At 36.7% G+C, this 19,555-nt stretch overlaps 1 protein-coding gene across 9 annotated transcripts in view; it reads right to left on the bottom strand.

Annotated features, from left to right (window-relative positions):
• Nucleotides 1-798: 798 nt before the first annotated feature.
• The window catches only part of RIC1 (RIC1 partner of RAB6A GEF complex), a 134,254-nt gene continuing 115,497 nt past the window's right edge, over nt 799-19,555 (bottom strand). For 6 of the 9 annotated variants that reach the window (XM_017973480.4, XM_078368498.1, XM_002742912.7 and 3 more), the window contains 9 exons: nt 16,823-16,939; nt 15,622-16,350; nt 13,934-14,092; nt 13,708-13,844; nt 10,153-10,439; nt 9,118-9,309; nt 6,625-6,802; nt 6,286-6,474; nt 2,869-5,477 (listed from right to left, as the gene is read on the bottom strand). In XM_017973480.4, coding sequence (XP_017828969.1) covers nt 5,189-5,477; nt 6,286-6,474; nt 6,625-6,802; nt 9,118-9,309; nt 10,153-10,439; nt 13,708-13,844; nt 13,934-14,092; nt 15,622-16,350; nt 16,823-16,939 — 2,277 coding nt within the window. In that variant the 3' untranslated portion in view covers nt 2,869-5,188. Of the gene's footprint in view, nt 2,730-2,868; nt 5,478-6,285; nt 6,475-6,624; nt 6,803-9,117; nt 9,310-10,152; nt 10,440-13,707; nt 13,845-13,933; nt 14,093-15,621; nt 16,351-16,822; nt 16,940-19,555 lie in introns of those variants that run through there. The other 3 variants (XM_008996619.6, XM_078368494.1, XR_008481523.2) reach the window with 2 other exon arrangements.

Below are 19,555 nucleotides of genomic sequence, written 5' to 3'. Positions count from 1 at the left end.
AACATGGAAATGTTTTCTTCAGTTGGAATCCCTTATCTTGGAATGAAATGGTACTTCTAAATCTCACAGAAATTATTAGGTAACTATTGAGCTTAAGCATATGTAGGAGTTTTAAAAAATCATCCCCATTAGCAAAAAAATATCAAAGGGCAAAGGGTGTTCTTTTGGGGGAGTGGGGAGTAAGGGTAGGAGGGACAGAAGAAATTGTCCTTCAGCCAGAGTGACCCATTGCTTATTCTCATCTCCACTGAAGGAAAGGGCGCCACCACTCACCAAAATAGAGCATGAACTTTTGAGTTCAAAGATACCTATCTGTGCACGTTATTTAAGCTTTCTGAATAAATTCTCTCAGAAATAGTTGAATACAAGGTGAAGCAGCTGAACAACTTCTATCCTGTTATTGGCCCTAAAAGAATAATTCTCTTCTTGGCCCTTCTTCTTTTAGGGCCAATAAAGCCAAGATGCAGTTATGGCTCTTTGTCTTTTTTTAAAAATAATACTTAAGGAGTTTTGGGGTATATTAATGCATTTTTGACCCTTCTACTTTCATATTTGATTTGTAAAAATATAACATTGATAATTTCTTTTCTACAATTTGGCTCTACATCATAACCAAAAGAAATTTATGCCACGGACGCAAGGTTGGCTTAAAATTAGAAAATTTAAATTAAATTTAAACAAATTAAAATTAGTTTGTTTTCATCATGGAAGGGTTCTAGATTTTGGTTTTGGATTCAAAACCCTTCCAGGATGAAAACACTCAACAAACATACATTGCATCTATTGAAATAGTCAATGTGGGTTTTGTCCTTTATTAAAGACAAACTATACATAAGGGAACATTTTCAACCAGATAAAGGCTATCTATGAAAAACCCCACAGCTAGCATCATAATTAGTAATGAAAGCAAACTTCTTCCTAATATCAGAAGACAACAAGGATGTCCACTATTGCCACTTAATAAGCATTGTACGGGTGGCTCTATCCAGGACAGTTTGTCAGGAGAAAGAAAAGGCATCCAGATGGAAAAGGAAGAGTTTAAACTATCTCTGGTTGCAAACAATGTGACCTTCAATACAGAAAAGCCTAAGTAATCCATGAAAAAGAAAAGTTCAGTGTTGCATGATGCAATGTCAATATATAGAAACAACTGTATTTACATATGCAATCCAAAACCAGAAAATTCCACTTTTTTACAATAGCATTAAGAATAAAATACTTAGGAATAAATATAATAAAAGTATGAGACTTACTAAAAACTATAATTCATTGTTAAAAGACATTTAAAACCCAATAAATGGAAAGATATCTCATGTTCATGGACTGGAAGGCTTAATATGGCAATATTTTCCGTTCATGGACTGGAAGGCTTAATATGGCAATATTTTTTTTCCATATTTATGTCATGAATACAGTCCTTATCAAAATCTCAAATGCCTTTAGTTTAGCAGGGAAATTGATAACCTGATCCTAAAATTCACATGGGAATAGAAGGGACCCAGAATAGCCAAAACAGCCTAGAAAAAACAAACTTAGTACTCCCACTTTCAAAATTTCCTGCAAAGCAACAGAAATCAAGGCAATATGGTATGGGCACAAGAAGAAATTACAGATCATTATAATATAATTAAGAGTATGAATAAACCCATACATCTATACTTGATTGATTTTTGACAATGGGAAAAAAATATTTTCAATAAATGGTACTCTGACAGTAGCCACGTTAGAAGAATGAAATCACATCTTTTATACCATATACAAAACTTAAAACGGATCAAAGACCTAAATGTAGGAGATGCAACTATAAAACTCTTAAAACTTAGGTATAAATATTCATAACACTGGATGAGGCACAAGCAACCAAAGAAAAATAAGTTTGACTTAATCCAAATGAAAACCTGTGTTTCAAAGGACACTATCAAGAAAGTGATTGTAATCACATGGTGATGACACTCAGAACCTAAATCAGACTTCTGTTGTATTCTTACCAATTTTTTTTTTAGCAGTATTAATGGGTACATTTTAGAGTCTTCTATTTTGTGTGGAATTTTATCTTCCCCTTCAAATGCTGTAATTAACATCACTTTAAAAAAAAAAAAAACTTGAATATTGAAACCTAGGGGAAAAAAGTGAAAAGAAAGCCAACAGAATGAAAAAATATCTGCAATTTATATATATATATAAAATAGTATCTAGAACATAAAGAACTCCAGCAAATGAATAATGAAATGACCTAAATAAACATTTTTCTTCAAAGATATACAAATGGCTAATCCTACAAGAAGATGTACATTAGCCACTAGGTAAATGAATATCCCTATGATGAGATACCAGTTCATATACAACTTTGGATAGCTACCGCCAAAATAACAAACAACATGTTTTGGTGCCAAGTTAAGAAGTGAGACCAAAGTCCATATACTGTATGTTTCCATTTATATGAAATTTCCAGAATGGGCAAATCCATGGAGACTGAAAGCATATTTAGGAAAATGGAAAAAAGTCAAAGTAATTTTTAATCCCACTTATTAGAAATGACACCTAGGTTCCTCTATACTTACATGTAAAATTTTGTTTGCTTGGTGGGTATCTTACGGTATACATAATTTTCTGTCATTTCTTCATTATATTTTGAACATTTTCCATGTCATCGATATGGACCATTTCCACCAATAGTTTACTGTCAGGCATCTAGAATGTTGCCAGCTCATGACGTTCCCATTCTAAATCTACATACAAACAAATATTTTAAATAAATCGGTCTGAATTTCTAGTTATTTCATAAGGAAAATTCTAAGAAACAGAATTATATAATGAAAAGATAATTTTCGTGGCTTCTGCTGTCAACCTGAGATGAATAAACAAAAGTTTTTGTAATGGTTTTATTGCCCTTTTACAAAGTGGGGAAAAATACACATTACAGAAATAGCAGCAACTTTAATTACAAGCAAAGGTTGATTTTATTCCCATACCCCAATGACTTCCTGTTTTGGTTTCAGCAAATAACTTATTAATAAATGCATCTAGTAAACCTCATATAATTATATTGAATATTTAAATTCATTGGCTAAAATTATGGCTTAAACAGTTGATAAGTGAACCAAGCAACACAACAAAATAAAAATGGAGTTATAAAAATTAAATTATATAACAAATAAATACCAAATTTTCTGTAAACCTGCCAAATTTCTTGCTGTGGGACCTATTTCTATTAGTTGAAAAAAGAATATTTTATTAAAAAAAAAAAAGATTCATGGCCTAACCCACAGGAATACAGTTAACTTACTGGTGCCCTGCTTTCAAGAATGTGAGATGAACTCAGTAGCACAGTGTTTTATTTAAGATACTTGAGAAGATCACAGCTCTTTATAATGGTAAATCATTTTTATTGACTGAATATTCACACCAAACACAAAAGCAATGCTGGTTCTTCTCCTTAATGGACTACATGACAGGAGAAGAGAGTTCAGTTTAAGTTTCTTGCTGGGCTGCATGTACTCACATGCAAAACATTATCTTAAGATTCAGGGAAAGGTGGTTTGAAACAAAAATTTAAATAAAAATAGCACCAGAAGGACCAGGTACCAATAATCACATACTCCACCCATTTGGGAGTTTTATTTTGTGAAATTATTGCACTTGTAATGTAAAAATAAATGATAGTATATTAGCCAACTCAGTAATTTTAAATACTTTGAAGAATTCTGAACTAAGCAGTTTCAAAATGGTTTTGAGTTTCTCTTCAAAGGAAACCTGGTTAAGACAACTAAATCTAGCCATTTACTTTAAAAAGCAAGGAGACAGGACCAAGTTTTGTTTCTAAACTACAATTGCACTATGAGAAAAGAGGTTGTTTTAGATAGTGGTACGAATTTGGTCGACATCAAATACATTGATATTATAAAAATAAACAAGGTTTTTGTAAAAAATAACATTGCATTCCTTGTTCAAATTGCACAGTACAAACAAGCTGTCTAAATTAATACTGTTATAAGGTAATTAGAATTACATACAGTGGATGTGTGTTTAGTCTAAAGCAATTAAGGAGTATGCAGTTCTGTTTTCATAATGTATGAAAACAAATTTAAGTCATTTCTAGAAGTACATAAAATATTTTAAGTTTACAATGAAGAATGCATTTTTTACATACTAATTTTTAGTAGCCGTGATAATACAGGATTCAGCAGTCTATTTACATAGAAGTCCATCTTTATTCAATTTACAAAAGCAATAAATAAAACTACATTAATTTGCACAAAACCTGCTGCATTTCAACGATCAGTGTGATCATTTCCATTACTTCATGACCAACCCAAAAAATCTGTCTTCCTCAATTTGCAAAGAGGAGCAAGCCCTATCTTTGTATCTGTAGACATGCAGAATCCAGCATTAAAAGCTTACAAATTATAATACAAGCCCTAAAAATATGAACAGTGCCTTTGGGTATATTTACACAAGAGTATTCACAAAAAGATACTGTTCCTTAATACAAAATTGTTTAGTGGTATCTAACAGCATAATTGAGAATAATCCCTCAGACCTGTGCCCACACTGATCTAATGGGAATCAAGCTTGCTAAAACAAGCACAACTCACAGGTCAATAGCTTCCATCAATTCTGGACTGGGATTTAATGGGCTAGTAAAGCCAAGGATAATGTTTCTATCACACTGGCACATACTGTGTTCCAGGGTAGATATCTATTCAGGAGGACTGATTAAGGAGTCCAGTGAGCTCTGTCCAAGGGAGCAAACAGGTAGGTAGCTTAAGTACCTGATAAACTAAAGCAAGCACCTTAGCATTTTTTTAAAAAAGCAGTCTGGACATAACGCAGAACCAGGAAACATAAGAAGCTGTTAAGTAGTGAAAAAGTAAGCTCACCTAGGACAAAACAATTCCTATGGTTTAAGAGCTACCAACTTCTGAGTAAAACCAAAATATTCCCATGTACATCTGTACAATATTTACTTTTCACTGCAGCTTAAAAATTTTTTATGAAAGATGCTTTATATCACATTTTTATGGCGTCAAAAAGATTTCTTAGATAAGAATTAGTTAAAATCTAATAATACTTTACCAAAGAGTTTCTGAACTGAGTTCTCCCGTTAAATCAGCCAACTAGGTTACAACGTAGAGTTGCACGCTGCTGCTAATTAATACTGCCCCATTGTGACGGGACCTCACCGTTGTTAGGACACAGAACAGTCGTAAGTCCCATCCTGAAAAGGTTCTTCCTCCTCTGCTTGGGCTATGTCCTCCTCTTTCCGGCTGACCATACTGCTACTCCCGACTTCACCCTGGGGGATGCTTCCATGGCTGGAGGAGCCCCTGCTCTCCTCTGCCCGGGGACTACTCTGTTCAGGAGTCTTACCCACAGTTACTGGCTGGAAGGCATCTGGCTGGACCTGCTCTTCTGTTATCTCACTGAGCTTCTGCAGTTGCGGCTTAATGATGTTTAAAAATGGCTTGTATCCAGGACTATGTAGAGAAAAAAACATTAGCTCATCTGCCATAATCCAAAAGGTTTGGTAGAATGTTACAGATAAACTCCTACTAAACATTGATATGGTAAGGACGATGATAGATTATGAGGGGAGGGAGGAGGCAAAGAAAGTAGGGAGGAAAGGCTTCTTGGGTGTCCTGCCCAGCACAGAAGGGGCTGCACATTGCATAAGTTTCTAAGCATTAGGGGCAAAGGCTGATGTTTTAGAACCAGTATTACAACTAAAATTTGTATTTTACAATTGAAAAGCCAAAAGGAGTTTAGACTCGAAAAAGGACCTTCAGACAACATCTAACCTAAAGCCATTTGGTAATTAAAGAAAACCAGATCCAAGTAAGGGAAGTAACTAGCTGGAATACGCATATAACTGGTAATAAAGACAGGGCTAGAGTCCAAGGCTCTTAACTGCCACCACAATTTTAATTTGGATTTGCTTGTAACACCAAGGAATGTTAAATTGACATGGACCTTAACTTTGAGACTTTTCAAGTAGACATTTTTAGATTACAGCTTCCATTTCCACAGGACTGCAAATCTGAAGTTCCAGTCTAATTCTAAGCTCATTTGCACTGCATCAATATAAATTATACACTGACCAACACTGTAACTTTACTCTATGGATACTATTCATTTAAATAGCTGGGTACAGAATGATTACTAAAGAAAGTAGCTTAAAAATGAACATAATAATGTATAATACTAAGCCTTAAGGTGAAAGGACAGGATTCACCAAGAGACACCAACCTAAAATATTAGATATAAAGATGGTAAAGCAGCACTTACCAGTCTGTAGATGCCCATCGGTCCACTGCATGTAGCCCTGTCTTTATGTTCTGTAACATCTCTCCATCTACCTCTGAAGACTGTGTAATAACCAAAATTTGATTGATTACTGAGGATTCTCTAAGAATCAGGCCTATAACAATGCACCAGTCCAGGCACCCTGCCTCCATGAAAATATGCAGCAAATACCTAAATAAAAGCAGAAGCAAAATGATTTATGTTAAGGAAGATCTGTAAGATGCACAGAAGTGCAATGATTATTAGGAAAGCAGCCCCATACCTATATGCCCAAATACTCTGAGTAGGCATTCTGTGATTTCAAATAGACCAGAAACTCACCGAAGCTGGACCTGGGATTTATGAGGCCCTTTACTGGCCAACTCCATGGAAATGTGCTCCAGCTCTGACTGAGTTAAACTGAGTGTAGAGAAATTTTCATCCACCACTGTCCAATCTCCATCCACCATGGAGCTACTTTCAGTCAAGTCTGTGGCTGAACCAATACTGCATTCATCACCTGATGAAGAATTGCCAGAAGTTACAAATCAGCTTCTTGTAGAAAATATATTTTCCTTTAATTTTATATATTAGCTGTTCCTCAGATGTTGATTTCTCAGGATCTTGAAATTAAAACATGAAACCCATGGCTAAAATTACCATGTGAACATAGAAGATATTTTTTTTAAAAATTAGATAACTAGACATCACGTACCTTTAGATGGAAAAACATACGACCACCACCTATGAAGCAGTCTTCCCCACTTCCCTCAATAAATCTGGTTAGAATTTGACCAAGTCTTTACATTCAGCTACTAATTTACAGGAAATACAGAGGAAACTGTTAAACTAAACGATGAAGATATAATAAGCAAAATCATTATTGTGAAATCCACAAAATCAAATTTCTTCAATGAATAAACTGCAAGGAAGGGAAAAGGAGATGGCAGGGAACATCCACTTGAAAAGAGAATTAAGAACACAATCACAATATGTGAACCTTATTTAAATCTTGACTCAACCTATAAAAAATTATGTTTATGAAATTATTGGAAATCTGAATACTTATTGAATATTTGATGGTATCAAGGAATTACCAAATTTTTATAGGGATAATAGCATTTTGGTCATAATTCTTAAAGAGTCCTTGTAGGAAAAATACTGAAATATTTATAGATAATGTGTCATGGATTTTCTTCAGTTACTACAGGATGGGGGAAGTACACTAAACAAATGTGGTCATTAGTGATGGAAGCTGAGTGAAGGCCACATGGGGGATGGAGGGGAGCCCACTATATTATTTCTTCTACTTTTTAATATATTTGAAATTATCTCTTTCAAAAAGTTTTCTAAAACAAGTAATGGCACCACCTCACACCCATTAGGATGACTACTATCGAAAAACAGAAAGTGAGTGTTGGTGAGATGTGACGAAATTAGAACCCTCATCCACTGCTGAGAATGTAAAATGGTGCAATTGCTATGGGAAACATGGCAATTCCTCAAAAAAATTACAAGTAGAATTACAATACCACCCAGCAGTCCCATTTCTGAATATGTATATACCCAAAAGAACTGAAAATAGAGTCTCACAGAAATATTATATATATCCACATTCATAGCAGAATTCACAAATAGCAAAAGTAGAAGCAATGAAAGTGTGTCCATCAAATGAATACATAAAGCGGGGTATCTGCATACAAAGGAGTAACACATGCTCCAACATGGATGAACATGAGGACATTATGCTAAGTGAAATAAGCTGGTCACAAAAAGACAAACACTGCATGATTCCCTTATATGAAGTACCTAGAATACTCAAATTCAGAGAGAGAAAAAATAAAATGATGGCTGCCAGTGGCTGGGGGGAAGAACTGATGGGGAGCTGTTGTTAATAAAGAACATATAGAGAATTTTCATTTTGAAGATGAAGAGCGTTCTGAAGGCTGACCGCAGAACAATGGGGTATAAACACTACAAACTGCTTAAAAATGATTAAGCTGATAAATTGTGTATTCTACCCCAATTAGAAAAAAAAAAAAAAAAAACTAATGAGATCTGTAAGCCTCCTCACATAGTAGCAGCTCAGTTAACAGTGATGACTGACTGATATTCAAATATTAGATAAATACCTGACCACTAAAAAAACTGCAAAAACTCTTGACAAACTGCTGTTTAAGCTCCTATACTTTATAACCCTATACCAACATAAATTGCTTCAAAACCTCTTCAGTTTGCAATTTACCCATTACTATAGAGCAGAGACTGGTGTATGTTTTTTTGTAAAAGGGCCAGAGAGTAAATATTACAAGTTTTTAAGGCCTGGAGGCAAAATCAAGGATATTATGTAGGAACCTATATAGCAAGAGAAAAAGCCAATGACCACAAATTTTTATCGATGAAATAAAAAAATACTACCACCTCACAATTCCAAAAGAAAAATAAGTAATGTAAAAATGATAATGGGAAAAAAATGATAATGGAGTAAAATTTTTTATGATCCACATCTAATAATGATAAAAATGGAATTATATGAGGATAACATTTACTTACTTGGTGCTCAAAGTTAGTGTTTCCTTATCAGTATTGATTTACAAAGATTCATCTATTAATGTTGATCTGCACTATTTTTTTTGCTCATGTAAAATAAATATGGCAAGTATAGTCAAGGCCAATTTGGCCTCATTCAACAAACTGTCCACCTCTCCAGCGGATACAAATGGTTAATCCTCCATCATGTTAGAAAAAGAGTGAAGCTCCATCTCTGAAGTGCTATAGCATATAAATTTTCTTCAAAGGAAATGAAGAAGAGCTAGGATTTAAAATAACATTTACCTTTATTAGATAAAGGTGACAAGAAGGCATCTTGCATTTGTGGTCCATGGGATGAAGCTATGTCTATCTCATGATGTGTGGGGCCAATGTTGCTGAGCCAGCTCTGACTTCGCTGGATGTTGGAGATGCCAGCATCCATCTCAAGGTTTAAAAATGGGTCAGCTGACTGCGACTTTAACAGCTGCTCTCCCACTGCAGAGTAGGTCCAAGAACAAAAAATAGAGGACGAAATTCAAGATGAACACACTAACATTTTCAATTGAGCTCTTTTAGCTTCCCTCATCTGTCTACCCAATAAGAACAGTTCAAAGGCAATTACTGCCCTGAACTGTATCGGCCACCCCAAAACTAGAGACGTGTGACTGTAACACAACAGAGTGGCCACACAATATTACCTAACAGCTACATCATCCTATCTCTTACTGGAGCTAGGCAAAACTTACATATTATGTTGATCTTGTAAGTGACTTGCTTTGGCTCTTAAGATGACATGCAGTTTCCAAATGCCAAAGTTAAAAGTTTTGGTTTTGGTATTCATAAATAATAATTAGAACAGTCTTCATAAAAAGACCTGAATTTAAAAACTTTAAATTTTTCTTTCACCAAAATATACACTTTCAGTTTGTCCTCTCCTAGTTTAGAAGGTGGCCTGTTTCCCTGGAATGAGTTCTGTCAGCTTATTTTGAGGTCCTTCTCTATGTGGTTCCAGAACTCCTTCCCACAATAACATACGCATGGTAGCTTTTATATTCAGCTAGTTCTCAACTTCTTTATAATCCAGGAATGACTAGATTTTTGAATTAGACTTCGAGGTCATAAGATTTAGAGAAAAAGGTTCTACTTTATTTAGAACCACTAAAGTAGAACCACTGCTTGGTCAAGCAGTGGACATTCCAACTGATGTACAAAAAGTTGGCTTTTATCCACTCCTAAGTTTGGAATAAAGATAATCCCTTGAATATCAACTAATAAAATGTCTAACTACGTGGAGTAAAATACAATTCTCTTGTACAAGTGACACACAGTCTACATTACCAGTTCGATATTTTCCATTTTTGAAAGGAGAACTGATAGAAGAGGCTGGGATAATTGGAAGTGGCCACAGGAAGTCCTTGTGGAGTCTCTTCAGGGCTATTACAAAGTTGTCTACCCGGGCAGCTCGGGTACGTTCCTTGCAAAGCCAACTAATTAGTTCAAAGCCCAGCTGGGCTGCAAAGCAGCCAAGGTCCTTTAACCTCACGTCTTCTAAGAGGCGCCGAGCATGTCTCCAGAGCATCATGTCAATATACATGTTCTCAGCACAGTCACTGTCTTTGCTCCATCTATAAGTGCAAACACAAGATTATTTCTCCAGAATAAGCTTTACTGGAGGATTTCACATACTTATTATGTAGTAGTACTGATAAAGATGACAAGGAGACAAGTGATCCAAGAACCAATTCTCAGTGACAATGAAGATAAAGCATCAGGGCTTCTCCTCCATGTGACACCACAACCCCTGGAACACAGTAGGCTTTTAAGACATTTCGAGAATGAATACAGGAATAGGAAAAAGGGGACAGAAGAAGTCAGACTGGGAAGCAAGTGATGAGTGGCTGACGGAAAGAAAGGGAACAAACCCATGCTGTATTTGAAAAGCCCACTGAGAAGAGAGAAGGAGAACACATCAAAGAAACTAAGGATAGTCAGGCAAAATGAAATGAAATTTCTCAGTGTGAGTCATGCAGATATATGAAAAGAAAACCAATTTTATTTTTTCTTAAATGACAAGGTTTCACAGTGTCACCCAGTCTGGAGTGCAGTGATGTGATCATGGCTCACTGCAACCTGAAACTCCTGGGCTCAAGCTATCTTCCCTACCTAAGCCTCCCAAGTAGCTGGGACTACAGGTGTCTGCCACCATGCCTGGCTAATTTATTTTTATTTTTGCAGAGATGTATCTTGCTATGTTGCCCAGGTTCATTTTGAACTCCTGGCCTCAAGCAATCCTCCCACGTTGGCCTCCCAAAGTGCTGGAATTACAGGTGTGAGCCACCTTGACAGTCCTAAAACTGACTTTTATAAATTACAACTTGACTACATATAGTCTTCATCCCTGACTCAAATGAACTAATGTGGGGGAACTGGACTGGTAACTGGATAATGTGGTACTTTAAGTGAGAGGCAGTTTAGTGGTGGGGTAAAGAGCCTGGTCTCTAATGCAGGACTGCCTGCATTCAGATCTTGGCTCTGCCACTCGTTTGTTGTGTGAACATAACTAAGTTTATTTTCCTAGGCCTCTGTTTCTTCACCTATGCAATGTGGTAACTCTCACAGAGTTATTTAAAGGACCTGGCCAGGCACAGTGGCTCAAGTCTGTAATCCCAGCACTCTGGGAGGCCAAGGTGGGCAGATCACCTGAGGTCAGGAGTTCAAGACCTGCCTGGCCAACATGAAATCCCGTCTCTACTAAAAATACAAAAAAAAAAAAAAAAAAAAATAGCCAGGCGTGGTGGCAGGCACCTGTAATCTCAGCTACTCAGGAGGCTGAGGCAGGAGAATCACTTGAACCTGGGAGGCGGAGGTTGCAGTGAGCTGAGGTTGCACCAGTTCATCAGCCTGGGCAATAAGAATGAAACTCCGTCTCAAAAAAAAAAAAAAAAAAAGAGACTATGCATGTAAATGCTTAGAGCAGGGCCTGGCATGTAGTAAGCACTTGTTAATAAACAGTAAAACATGACAGTAACAAATGTTCAGTAAGCTCTCACTATGTGCCAGGCACTGTAGTAACAATATAAACATATGTTCACGCTGTCCTGAAAAGAAAAAAAAGAGAATATAAACAATATAAAAGAAAAGATTAAGTAAGGAAAACAATGACACAAGAACATAGGAAGGAATACACAGGCCTCACAAACCAGAGGAAATTCTCATGATTTGATAATGTTTAGTGTAAATTCATAGTCATCTCTCAGAAGACAATATCCCATCTATAGGTGATAGCAGTTTCAGTCTCCAGCATACAATTCCTTTGGCTCCCCCACTGTTTAATAACTTCTCTAATCAATAGGTCACAGGAGAGTCAAATGCATTCACACTAAATTTTTATTTTTTATTAAAAGGTATAACTGAAGGAAGGGTAAAAATACTGACTTTAAGAAGGCTTTTGGATTACCTACAGATTTATCTATCTTCCTTTTTACTTTGGTCCTCTATTATCAGAGGTAATTTAAAAGTTTGCTGCATTTTCAAATCAAAACCACAACGTGATGCCACCTTACTCCTGCAAGAATGAATAAAAAAATTAAACAACAGTAGATGTTGGCGTGGATGTGGTAATCAGGCAGTGCTTCTACACTGCTTGTGGGAATGTAAACTAGTACAGCTGCTATGGAAAACAGTGTGGAGTTTCCTTGAAGAACTAAAAGTAGAACTACCATTTGATCCAGCAATCCTATTACTGGGTATCTACCCAGAGGAAAATAAGTATTAAAAAAACATACTTGCACACGCATGTTTATAGCAGCACAATTCACAACTGCAAAATCGTGGAACCACCCAAATGCCCATCAATCAATGAGTGGATAAAAAACTGTCTCATATATGTGTGTGTGTGTGTGTGTGTGTGTGTGTGTGTGAGATGGGCCTACTACTCAGCCACAAAAAGGAATGAATTAACAGCATTTGCAATGACCTCGATGAGACTGAAGACTATTATTCTAAGTGACACAACTCAGGAATGGAAAACCAAACACTGTAAGTTCTGTTAGGTGGGAGTTAAGCTATGAAGATGCAAAGGCATAAGAATGATACAATGGACTTTGGGGATTTGGGGGGAAAGAGAGTGGGGGGCAAGGGATAAAAGACAACAAGTATGGTACAGTGTATACTTCTCGGGTGATAGAAGCACCAAAATCTCACAAATCACCACTAAAGAACTTACTCATGTAACCAAATACCACCTGTACCTCAATAGCTTATGGAAAAAAAAACAAGTTTGTGGCATTTGGCCGGGTAGGGTGGCTCACACTTGTAATCCTGGCACTTTGGGAGGCTAAGGAGGGCAGATCACTTGAGGCAAGGAGCTTGAGACCAGCCTGTACAATATGGTGAAACCCCATCTCTACTAAAATTACAAAAATTAGCTGGGCATGGTGGCATATGCCTGTAATCCTGGCTACTCGTCGGGTGGTAGAAGCAGGAGAATCGCTTGAACCCTGGAGGTAGAGGTTGCAATGAGCTGAGATGGCGCCACTGCACTCCAGCCTGGGGGACAGAGAGAGACTCTGTCTTAAACAAATAAGCAAACAAACGAAGTTTGCTACATTCAGAACAGGTACATCAAAACCTATTCTAGAAAAAGGGGCAGAAACTATACAAAGCGTACAGAAGTGAACTTGGGAGGAAGAAAAAAAGGAAGCCTTCTGTGTGGCCTCTGCTTTTTGGGAATTGAAAAAGAAACTGCAATTGGATTAAATAGTTGTTTCCATTAAGACCTAATTATGTAAATGTCCTGAAATGCCATGTGTCATGGATGTCCAGAAAGCATTATTTTTTACATCTTTATATTTTGTATTTATCTATTTATATTTTATATCTTTATTATTTTACCTTTTTCCAGAGGGACCAGATGGCATGCTTAGTGTTTTCTGTAAACTGAATTTACTGGGAGGAACATTTTCAGCTGACTGGGATAAACTGATGCTTCGATTCCTGAAGAACTCAAATCCACCACTTGAACTGGGTTCCTAGGATTACACACAATATGCAGTAGTGTTAGAGAAAGATGCCACACGGGTGTATGGCCTAGAGAAGATGTATAACTTTTGCAACTAACCTGAGCTGTGGGTGTGGATGGAGGTGTCTCAGATTCTCCAGAGCCAATGGCTTTAAGAAATCGAATCATGTGTCGACAAAGGTCCCACTTGCCTTGTTCTAGTGCTGTATTGAATAGAAGGGTGGCATGTTGCCTACTTACTGCAGGGACTTCCATATTCTACAAAAACAACCAGGACAGCATTCTTTTTATGTTATACAATTTGGGAAGATATGAGCAATTCTTTATCTCCACAGTTTTCTAAACTCAAAGAATGTAGCCACACCACCATAAAGGTTAGTTTAATAGTAAGATTAAAAATTACTGTACAAGGAAAAGTGAGGCAAGTACTCTTCTGAGGTATGTAAACTACAATTTATTAAACTCCAACTACATGCCAGATACCATACTATACTTTAATTCATTTCATTTATTTCTCCCAGTGACTCTGCAGATAGGCATATCAATTGTATTTTACAGGTGTGGAAACTGAGTTAAGTAAATTGTTGAAGATCAGCAGAAAAGGAAGAAAAAAAAAAGGGAGGTTTGCCCGACTCCAAAAAAGGTCAGGTTTGTCTCTTGTTACAGTTTTCTGAGGATGTGACTAAAATCTTTGCTTTGGGCAACAGCAAGTAGTAAAGTCCTGCTGCACATCCCGAATCCCCAATTTTTCTTTCACAAAGTTAACCTGCTTATCTTGGTCTTCATGGAAAGTTGCCTAATACACAACTTTAATTGTACTTATTATCTACCATTCCATAGCAACTTAGTAATTCTGCTGGAGAGAAAAAATTACATTGTTAGGGAGATCACTGAAGTTGCAGGGAATGACCCAGAACCAAAAAACTGCTGCATTTATTTTTATTCTATTTTTAAAATCCTATGTCTTTTTCTTTAGGGCTAGCCAGGGAATCATACTTCAAGGCTGCCTGATCTCTCTGCTTGAGTGTCTCCTTTGGTGTCAGTCCATTGCCATGAAGCAAAGAAGCTGACAGGAAATCTGCTTCAGGTGGAGATTTAAACCAGGTTTATGGTTAGCTTCTTATATCAATGAAAACAACTTTGCAGTAACTGTAAAGAATCTTTAAGTGTAGCCTATCAACTGTCAAGCCCTTTTGTCAAATATCTAATGAAATAGATTTTCAGGAGTTGCAAAGAAGTCACTATTTTGAGAAAAACTGTGCTATGAGGGTCTGTGCTGTGGCAGGCCTGAGCCTTCTCGGCTTGCTTTGGGGAGACTAGCTCAAGGTGCTCTGTTATCACCATGCTCTAGTAAGTGGGCCCTCAGCAACCCATACTAAAATGAAATAAATCTACTATTGTGGGGAGCTCAAACTCACTAATATCCCAAATAATACTTTCTTTGCTTTATTTCTTATGTAATATTTCAATAATCTTATGTAGTATTTTTTACATGTTCTGATATGTATTCTAATACATATATTAAATTTCTCCAATATATTAAATTTTCAAAATACTACTCTGAACTCATTAATCTGTTTTAGGCCTATTATGGACAAACAGGAAAAAACCTCTGCAATGTTACTTTATGACACTCAAAGAAATCTGTGTGAATTCAAATTAAAGATATAAACAGAAAATTTGACTATGAATTCCATAAACACAATCATGGTGCCAAACCAGGACATTTTTATTTTTCTAAGTTTAAGCTCATTAATTCTTGTCCCTTTAAAGGAGAGAGTTGTTACCTGTAAGATAATAAGGTAAGAGGCAGCTGTGTCCAAATCCTGAGCCATTAAACATTCCTCAAACAAGTCCTTAGGGTTTCCAACAGCTGCAAAAAGGTAATTCCACAGGGCATACTCAGTCTTCCTGGCACAATGGACAACTGTCTGCAGGAAGAGGGGGAACTCGGTGATAAATTTTGCCACAGTGGGAAGGAGAGGGTCGGGAATAGGCTCCCGTGAGGTAGCTTCTTCTTCCAGTACTTCATGGAGCATGAGCTCCAGCACATGAGGGAAGTAAGGTAATGCGGCACAGGACTGGGCCAAGAGCAAGGCTTGCTCCCCAAGGTTTCTGACCAGAAGTTGACGTAGAATGTGGTGGAGGTAGATCTGAGAGGTTCTCTCCACAACACAGAAAGGGAAGAGCACCTCCAGCTGTTCTCTAGCATTGTTCCGAGTATACAAAGAATCATAGAGCAAAGTGTCATTGACAGCACCAAGGACTAAAGCATCTTCAAACAGAACAGCTAGGGGGTAAATGTTGATGTGGAAAGGGAGCATGATCCGCTGGGACAAGAAAGAATGGGGCTTGCGATGATCTCTTGGGAACAGAGGGAGCCAAACTTTCATCCCTGCACCACCACAGCTCAGCCAGAGGGCCTCTAGAAGGTGACGTTTCTGTTTATTTGCTCGACATGTTGTCCAGACATTTTCAACAGACTGGGCTAGTACAACAGGAGGACAGAATGGCAGCTGGAGAAGGAAAGACAAGAATCAGGTTGTTTTCCTATTAAATTTGTAGGTTAAGTTCCTAGGTACTAGTTTACTAAGTCTTTCAAATGGTAGTATAGTATCTTTCTGGAAAAAGCAAGGGATCTGTTTAAAATTACAGTTAATAAAAGTATCTTGCCTTTTAAAGCATACACACTTAAATCTAAAAACAAAACAACCCATGAACTTCACCAGTCTATCCCTATTTTCCATTAGAATTTTCAGTGAATGATGCCTAAGCAGTAACATATGAAGTATGGAATATGTCATGATCATTTTGGGACCTTATCCTCCACTCAGTCAGTCTTATACTCAGAGGCTTAACACTAATTTTATGGACCTAATTTCTTAGTTTCCAAATCATAAAATACTCTTCTCCTAAATTCTTTCATTCCTTTATCCTCATCCCATACCTTCCTAATGTTTGAAATGAAATGACTTGCACTTTACTCACAAGTTTCCTTTGGGTAGGGCTACTGTCCTTCTCCCGGATCTGTGGGCCTGACCTGTCCCTCTGCATCATGATGAGCTGTCCTGCTAGGTTTAACATAATGCTCTCTGCACCACGAGCCTGAAATTTAAGAAAAAGCAGCTAGATTCATACTTCTGTGTAGGTATGCTTTTGGCATTTTTCCCCAATCCATAAAGTTTATACGTTAAACAATCTGTAATACTTATTGAGGTTGTACTATGTATAGCTAGGATGGTACAAAGCTTAACACATAATGCAATTAATGAACAACACCAATGCCATAAGATTGAGGGCATAGTTGAAATTATCCTGAAAAAGCTAAGAGAACTTCAGAAGTTTATCAAAATGAGAGATCACTTCAGTGATCTAGCTGCCATAACTACAGAAAGTTTAAAAGCATGCAGTGGAGCTTGATAGATGAGGAAGACATTAAGAGTGGAAGAGTAAGGGTTGGTATTCTAGTGGAAGTATGCAATGAAAACGAAGACATGGAAGTACTGGGAAACTGAGGAGAGTCTGGCTAGACTAGGGACACTATGAGAACAAAGCTGGATGGTAACAGACCTTCAAGGAGGAAAAAGCCAGGTAAAAGAGCAGCAGGAAAGAAGCCACTACTTATGGTTCTTGAATAAGACAGTTATTTAAAAAATCAGACTTAATCAGGATACTCAGGAGAGGCAGATTTCATGGGTGTTGACTTCAGAAATGAAAAAACAGTATGACTTTTTATTAAAAAAAATTTCAATAAATCCTCAGAGAGCTCAGTGTAATGATTTCCTATTGAGCCCTATCACCCAGCTTAAACAATTATGCACATTAAAATATGAGCAGCCCTGTTTTCAAGGGAATCTCAGATATTAAGTCATTTCTACCTGTAGAGGAAGGAACATTTTGATTAAAAAAAATAGAACTTACTGCTATCCGAGACATGAAAGGTAGAAAAAGAGATGAGCCAAAGACAATTTTCAGGTTAGCTGAGGTGCTAGAGAAGTTGAAGTTATCACTGATAGAAGGTAAGAAGAGAAATTAGGGAAGAGAAAATCAAAGAGTTTCCCCTTTTTCTTTTTTTAATTTTAATTAAAAAAAAAATAGTAAAGACTTCCAAGTAAAAATGTGAGCAATGACTAAATCAGAGATGACTGTACCAGCATTATAAAACTCCTGAGACAGAAGTTTCTTAGGCACAGTAGCCAGGGTGAAAAGAGCAGAGGGCCATCACCTGAGCTTTTGAAGGCAAAAGAGAAATAGGGAAGCACAGTGTTATATAAACAGAAGGAAAGAGTTTCAGGAAGGAAAAAATGACTATTCAAAAATTGTGAGCCAGGCTTTGCTGCATGCTGGCTGGCTGAATTTAAGCTGCCAAAATCATTTAGGATTTATCAAGAAAACAGCAGCCACCCTATATATTCTAGTTACAAAATACTCAGCTATACAAACTGCTCTTGCTTACTGCTAGGGGGATTGTATATAAAGAAATGACTAAACAAAAAAATTGGGTATCTGTCCAGAAAATAATTTGGAGGTACGTGAAGCAAACATGGAATTTAGGTGTGTGGGAACTAGAAGAGTCAGACACCTAGGTAAGGTAAACTGTAGTTAGATGGCGGAGGAAAAAGAAAAAGACACAAACACCTGCAGCAAAACAGCATGACTGAGGACTGGCATAAGACCTTCAAAAGACCTTAAAGGCATATACTGTAATTTATTACAATATGACTAATATTTATAATGCCTACCTTAAGTTTTAAGATGGTAGATTTCACCACATTTCATATTGCTTCATTAAAAAGTATACTTCTCTTTCCTTTTCTTCAGTGAATGGGTATTATGCTACCTGTATGCTCAAAACTCTAAATTTGACAGAACCCCAAACTCCATCTCTTACCCTAAAAAAATCCCTGGCAGATGATTCTCCATGAGAATTTCAGTAACAAGGGGTTCACTCTCTCATGGAGAGGCTATCATGCTGTTTAAGAGTTCTCACTGTTACTATTTTTTTTTAATCTTTAGTATTAAATCAAGACTTACTTTGCTCTAGCTTTGTCTTCCCTCTGCAGTAATCAGTCCATTTTAACTTCTTAATCTACTATAGCCAAGTTAAATATCTTCTCTTTGTGAAAGGCCCTCTCAAAACATGATACAGAGTACTACTGATGCCACTTGGCTGCCTACTCTATCTAGGATATACAAGAGTACTTTTTAAAATATGAAAACTTTAAACATAATTAAAAGTATGGAGAACAGTATAATGAACTTTCATATTGCCGTTATCCAGCTGCACAATTATCAAGATTTACCCTATTTGCTCCATCCATCCCTGGTTTTTGTTTTTTTTTTTTTTCAGTTTTGTCTGAGTATTTTCAAGTAAGATATGCTACCCATTGTACTTATATATGTTTCAAATGCATTCCTAAAATATCTGGACATTTGCTTACATAGCTACAATGCTAGTATCACATCCAATAAAATTTACAATTATTCTCTAGTTTTTCTCTCCATTAGTATTTAAATATCCCTAATTGTTTCAACAGTGTCTTTTTATAGCTGGGTTGAATGAAGATACAGATGAACTTACTGAGTTCGTTCTGTAGGGCAGTGATTATTACATTTGCCTCACAAATGAGTTTTACCCACTGCATTTGGTTGTTACAGCTTCAAAGTCTTATTTAATCTAGAAGATTTGCTCCTTCTTCTTCCATGTTAGTGACTTGTAGC

This window comes from Callithrix jacchus, chromosome 1 (genome assembly GCF_049354715.1).
Source record: "Callithrix jacchus isolate 240 chromosome 1, calJac240_pri, whole genome shotgun sequence".
In the NCBI taxonomy this organism is placed as follows: Eukaryota; Metazoa; Chordata; class Mammalia; order Primates; family Cebidae; genus Callithrix; species Callithrix jacchus.
Note: the sequence above shows the minus strand (reverse complement) of the source record. Positions and strands in the feature narration are given on the sequence as shown.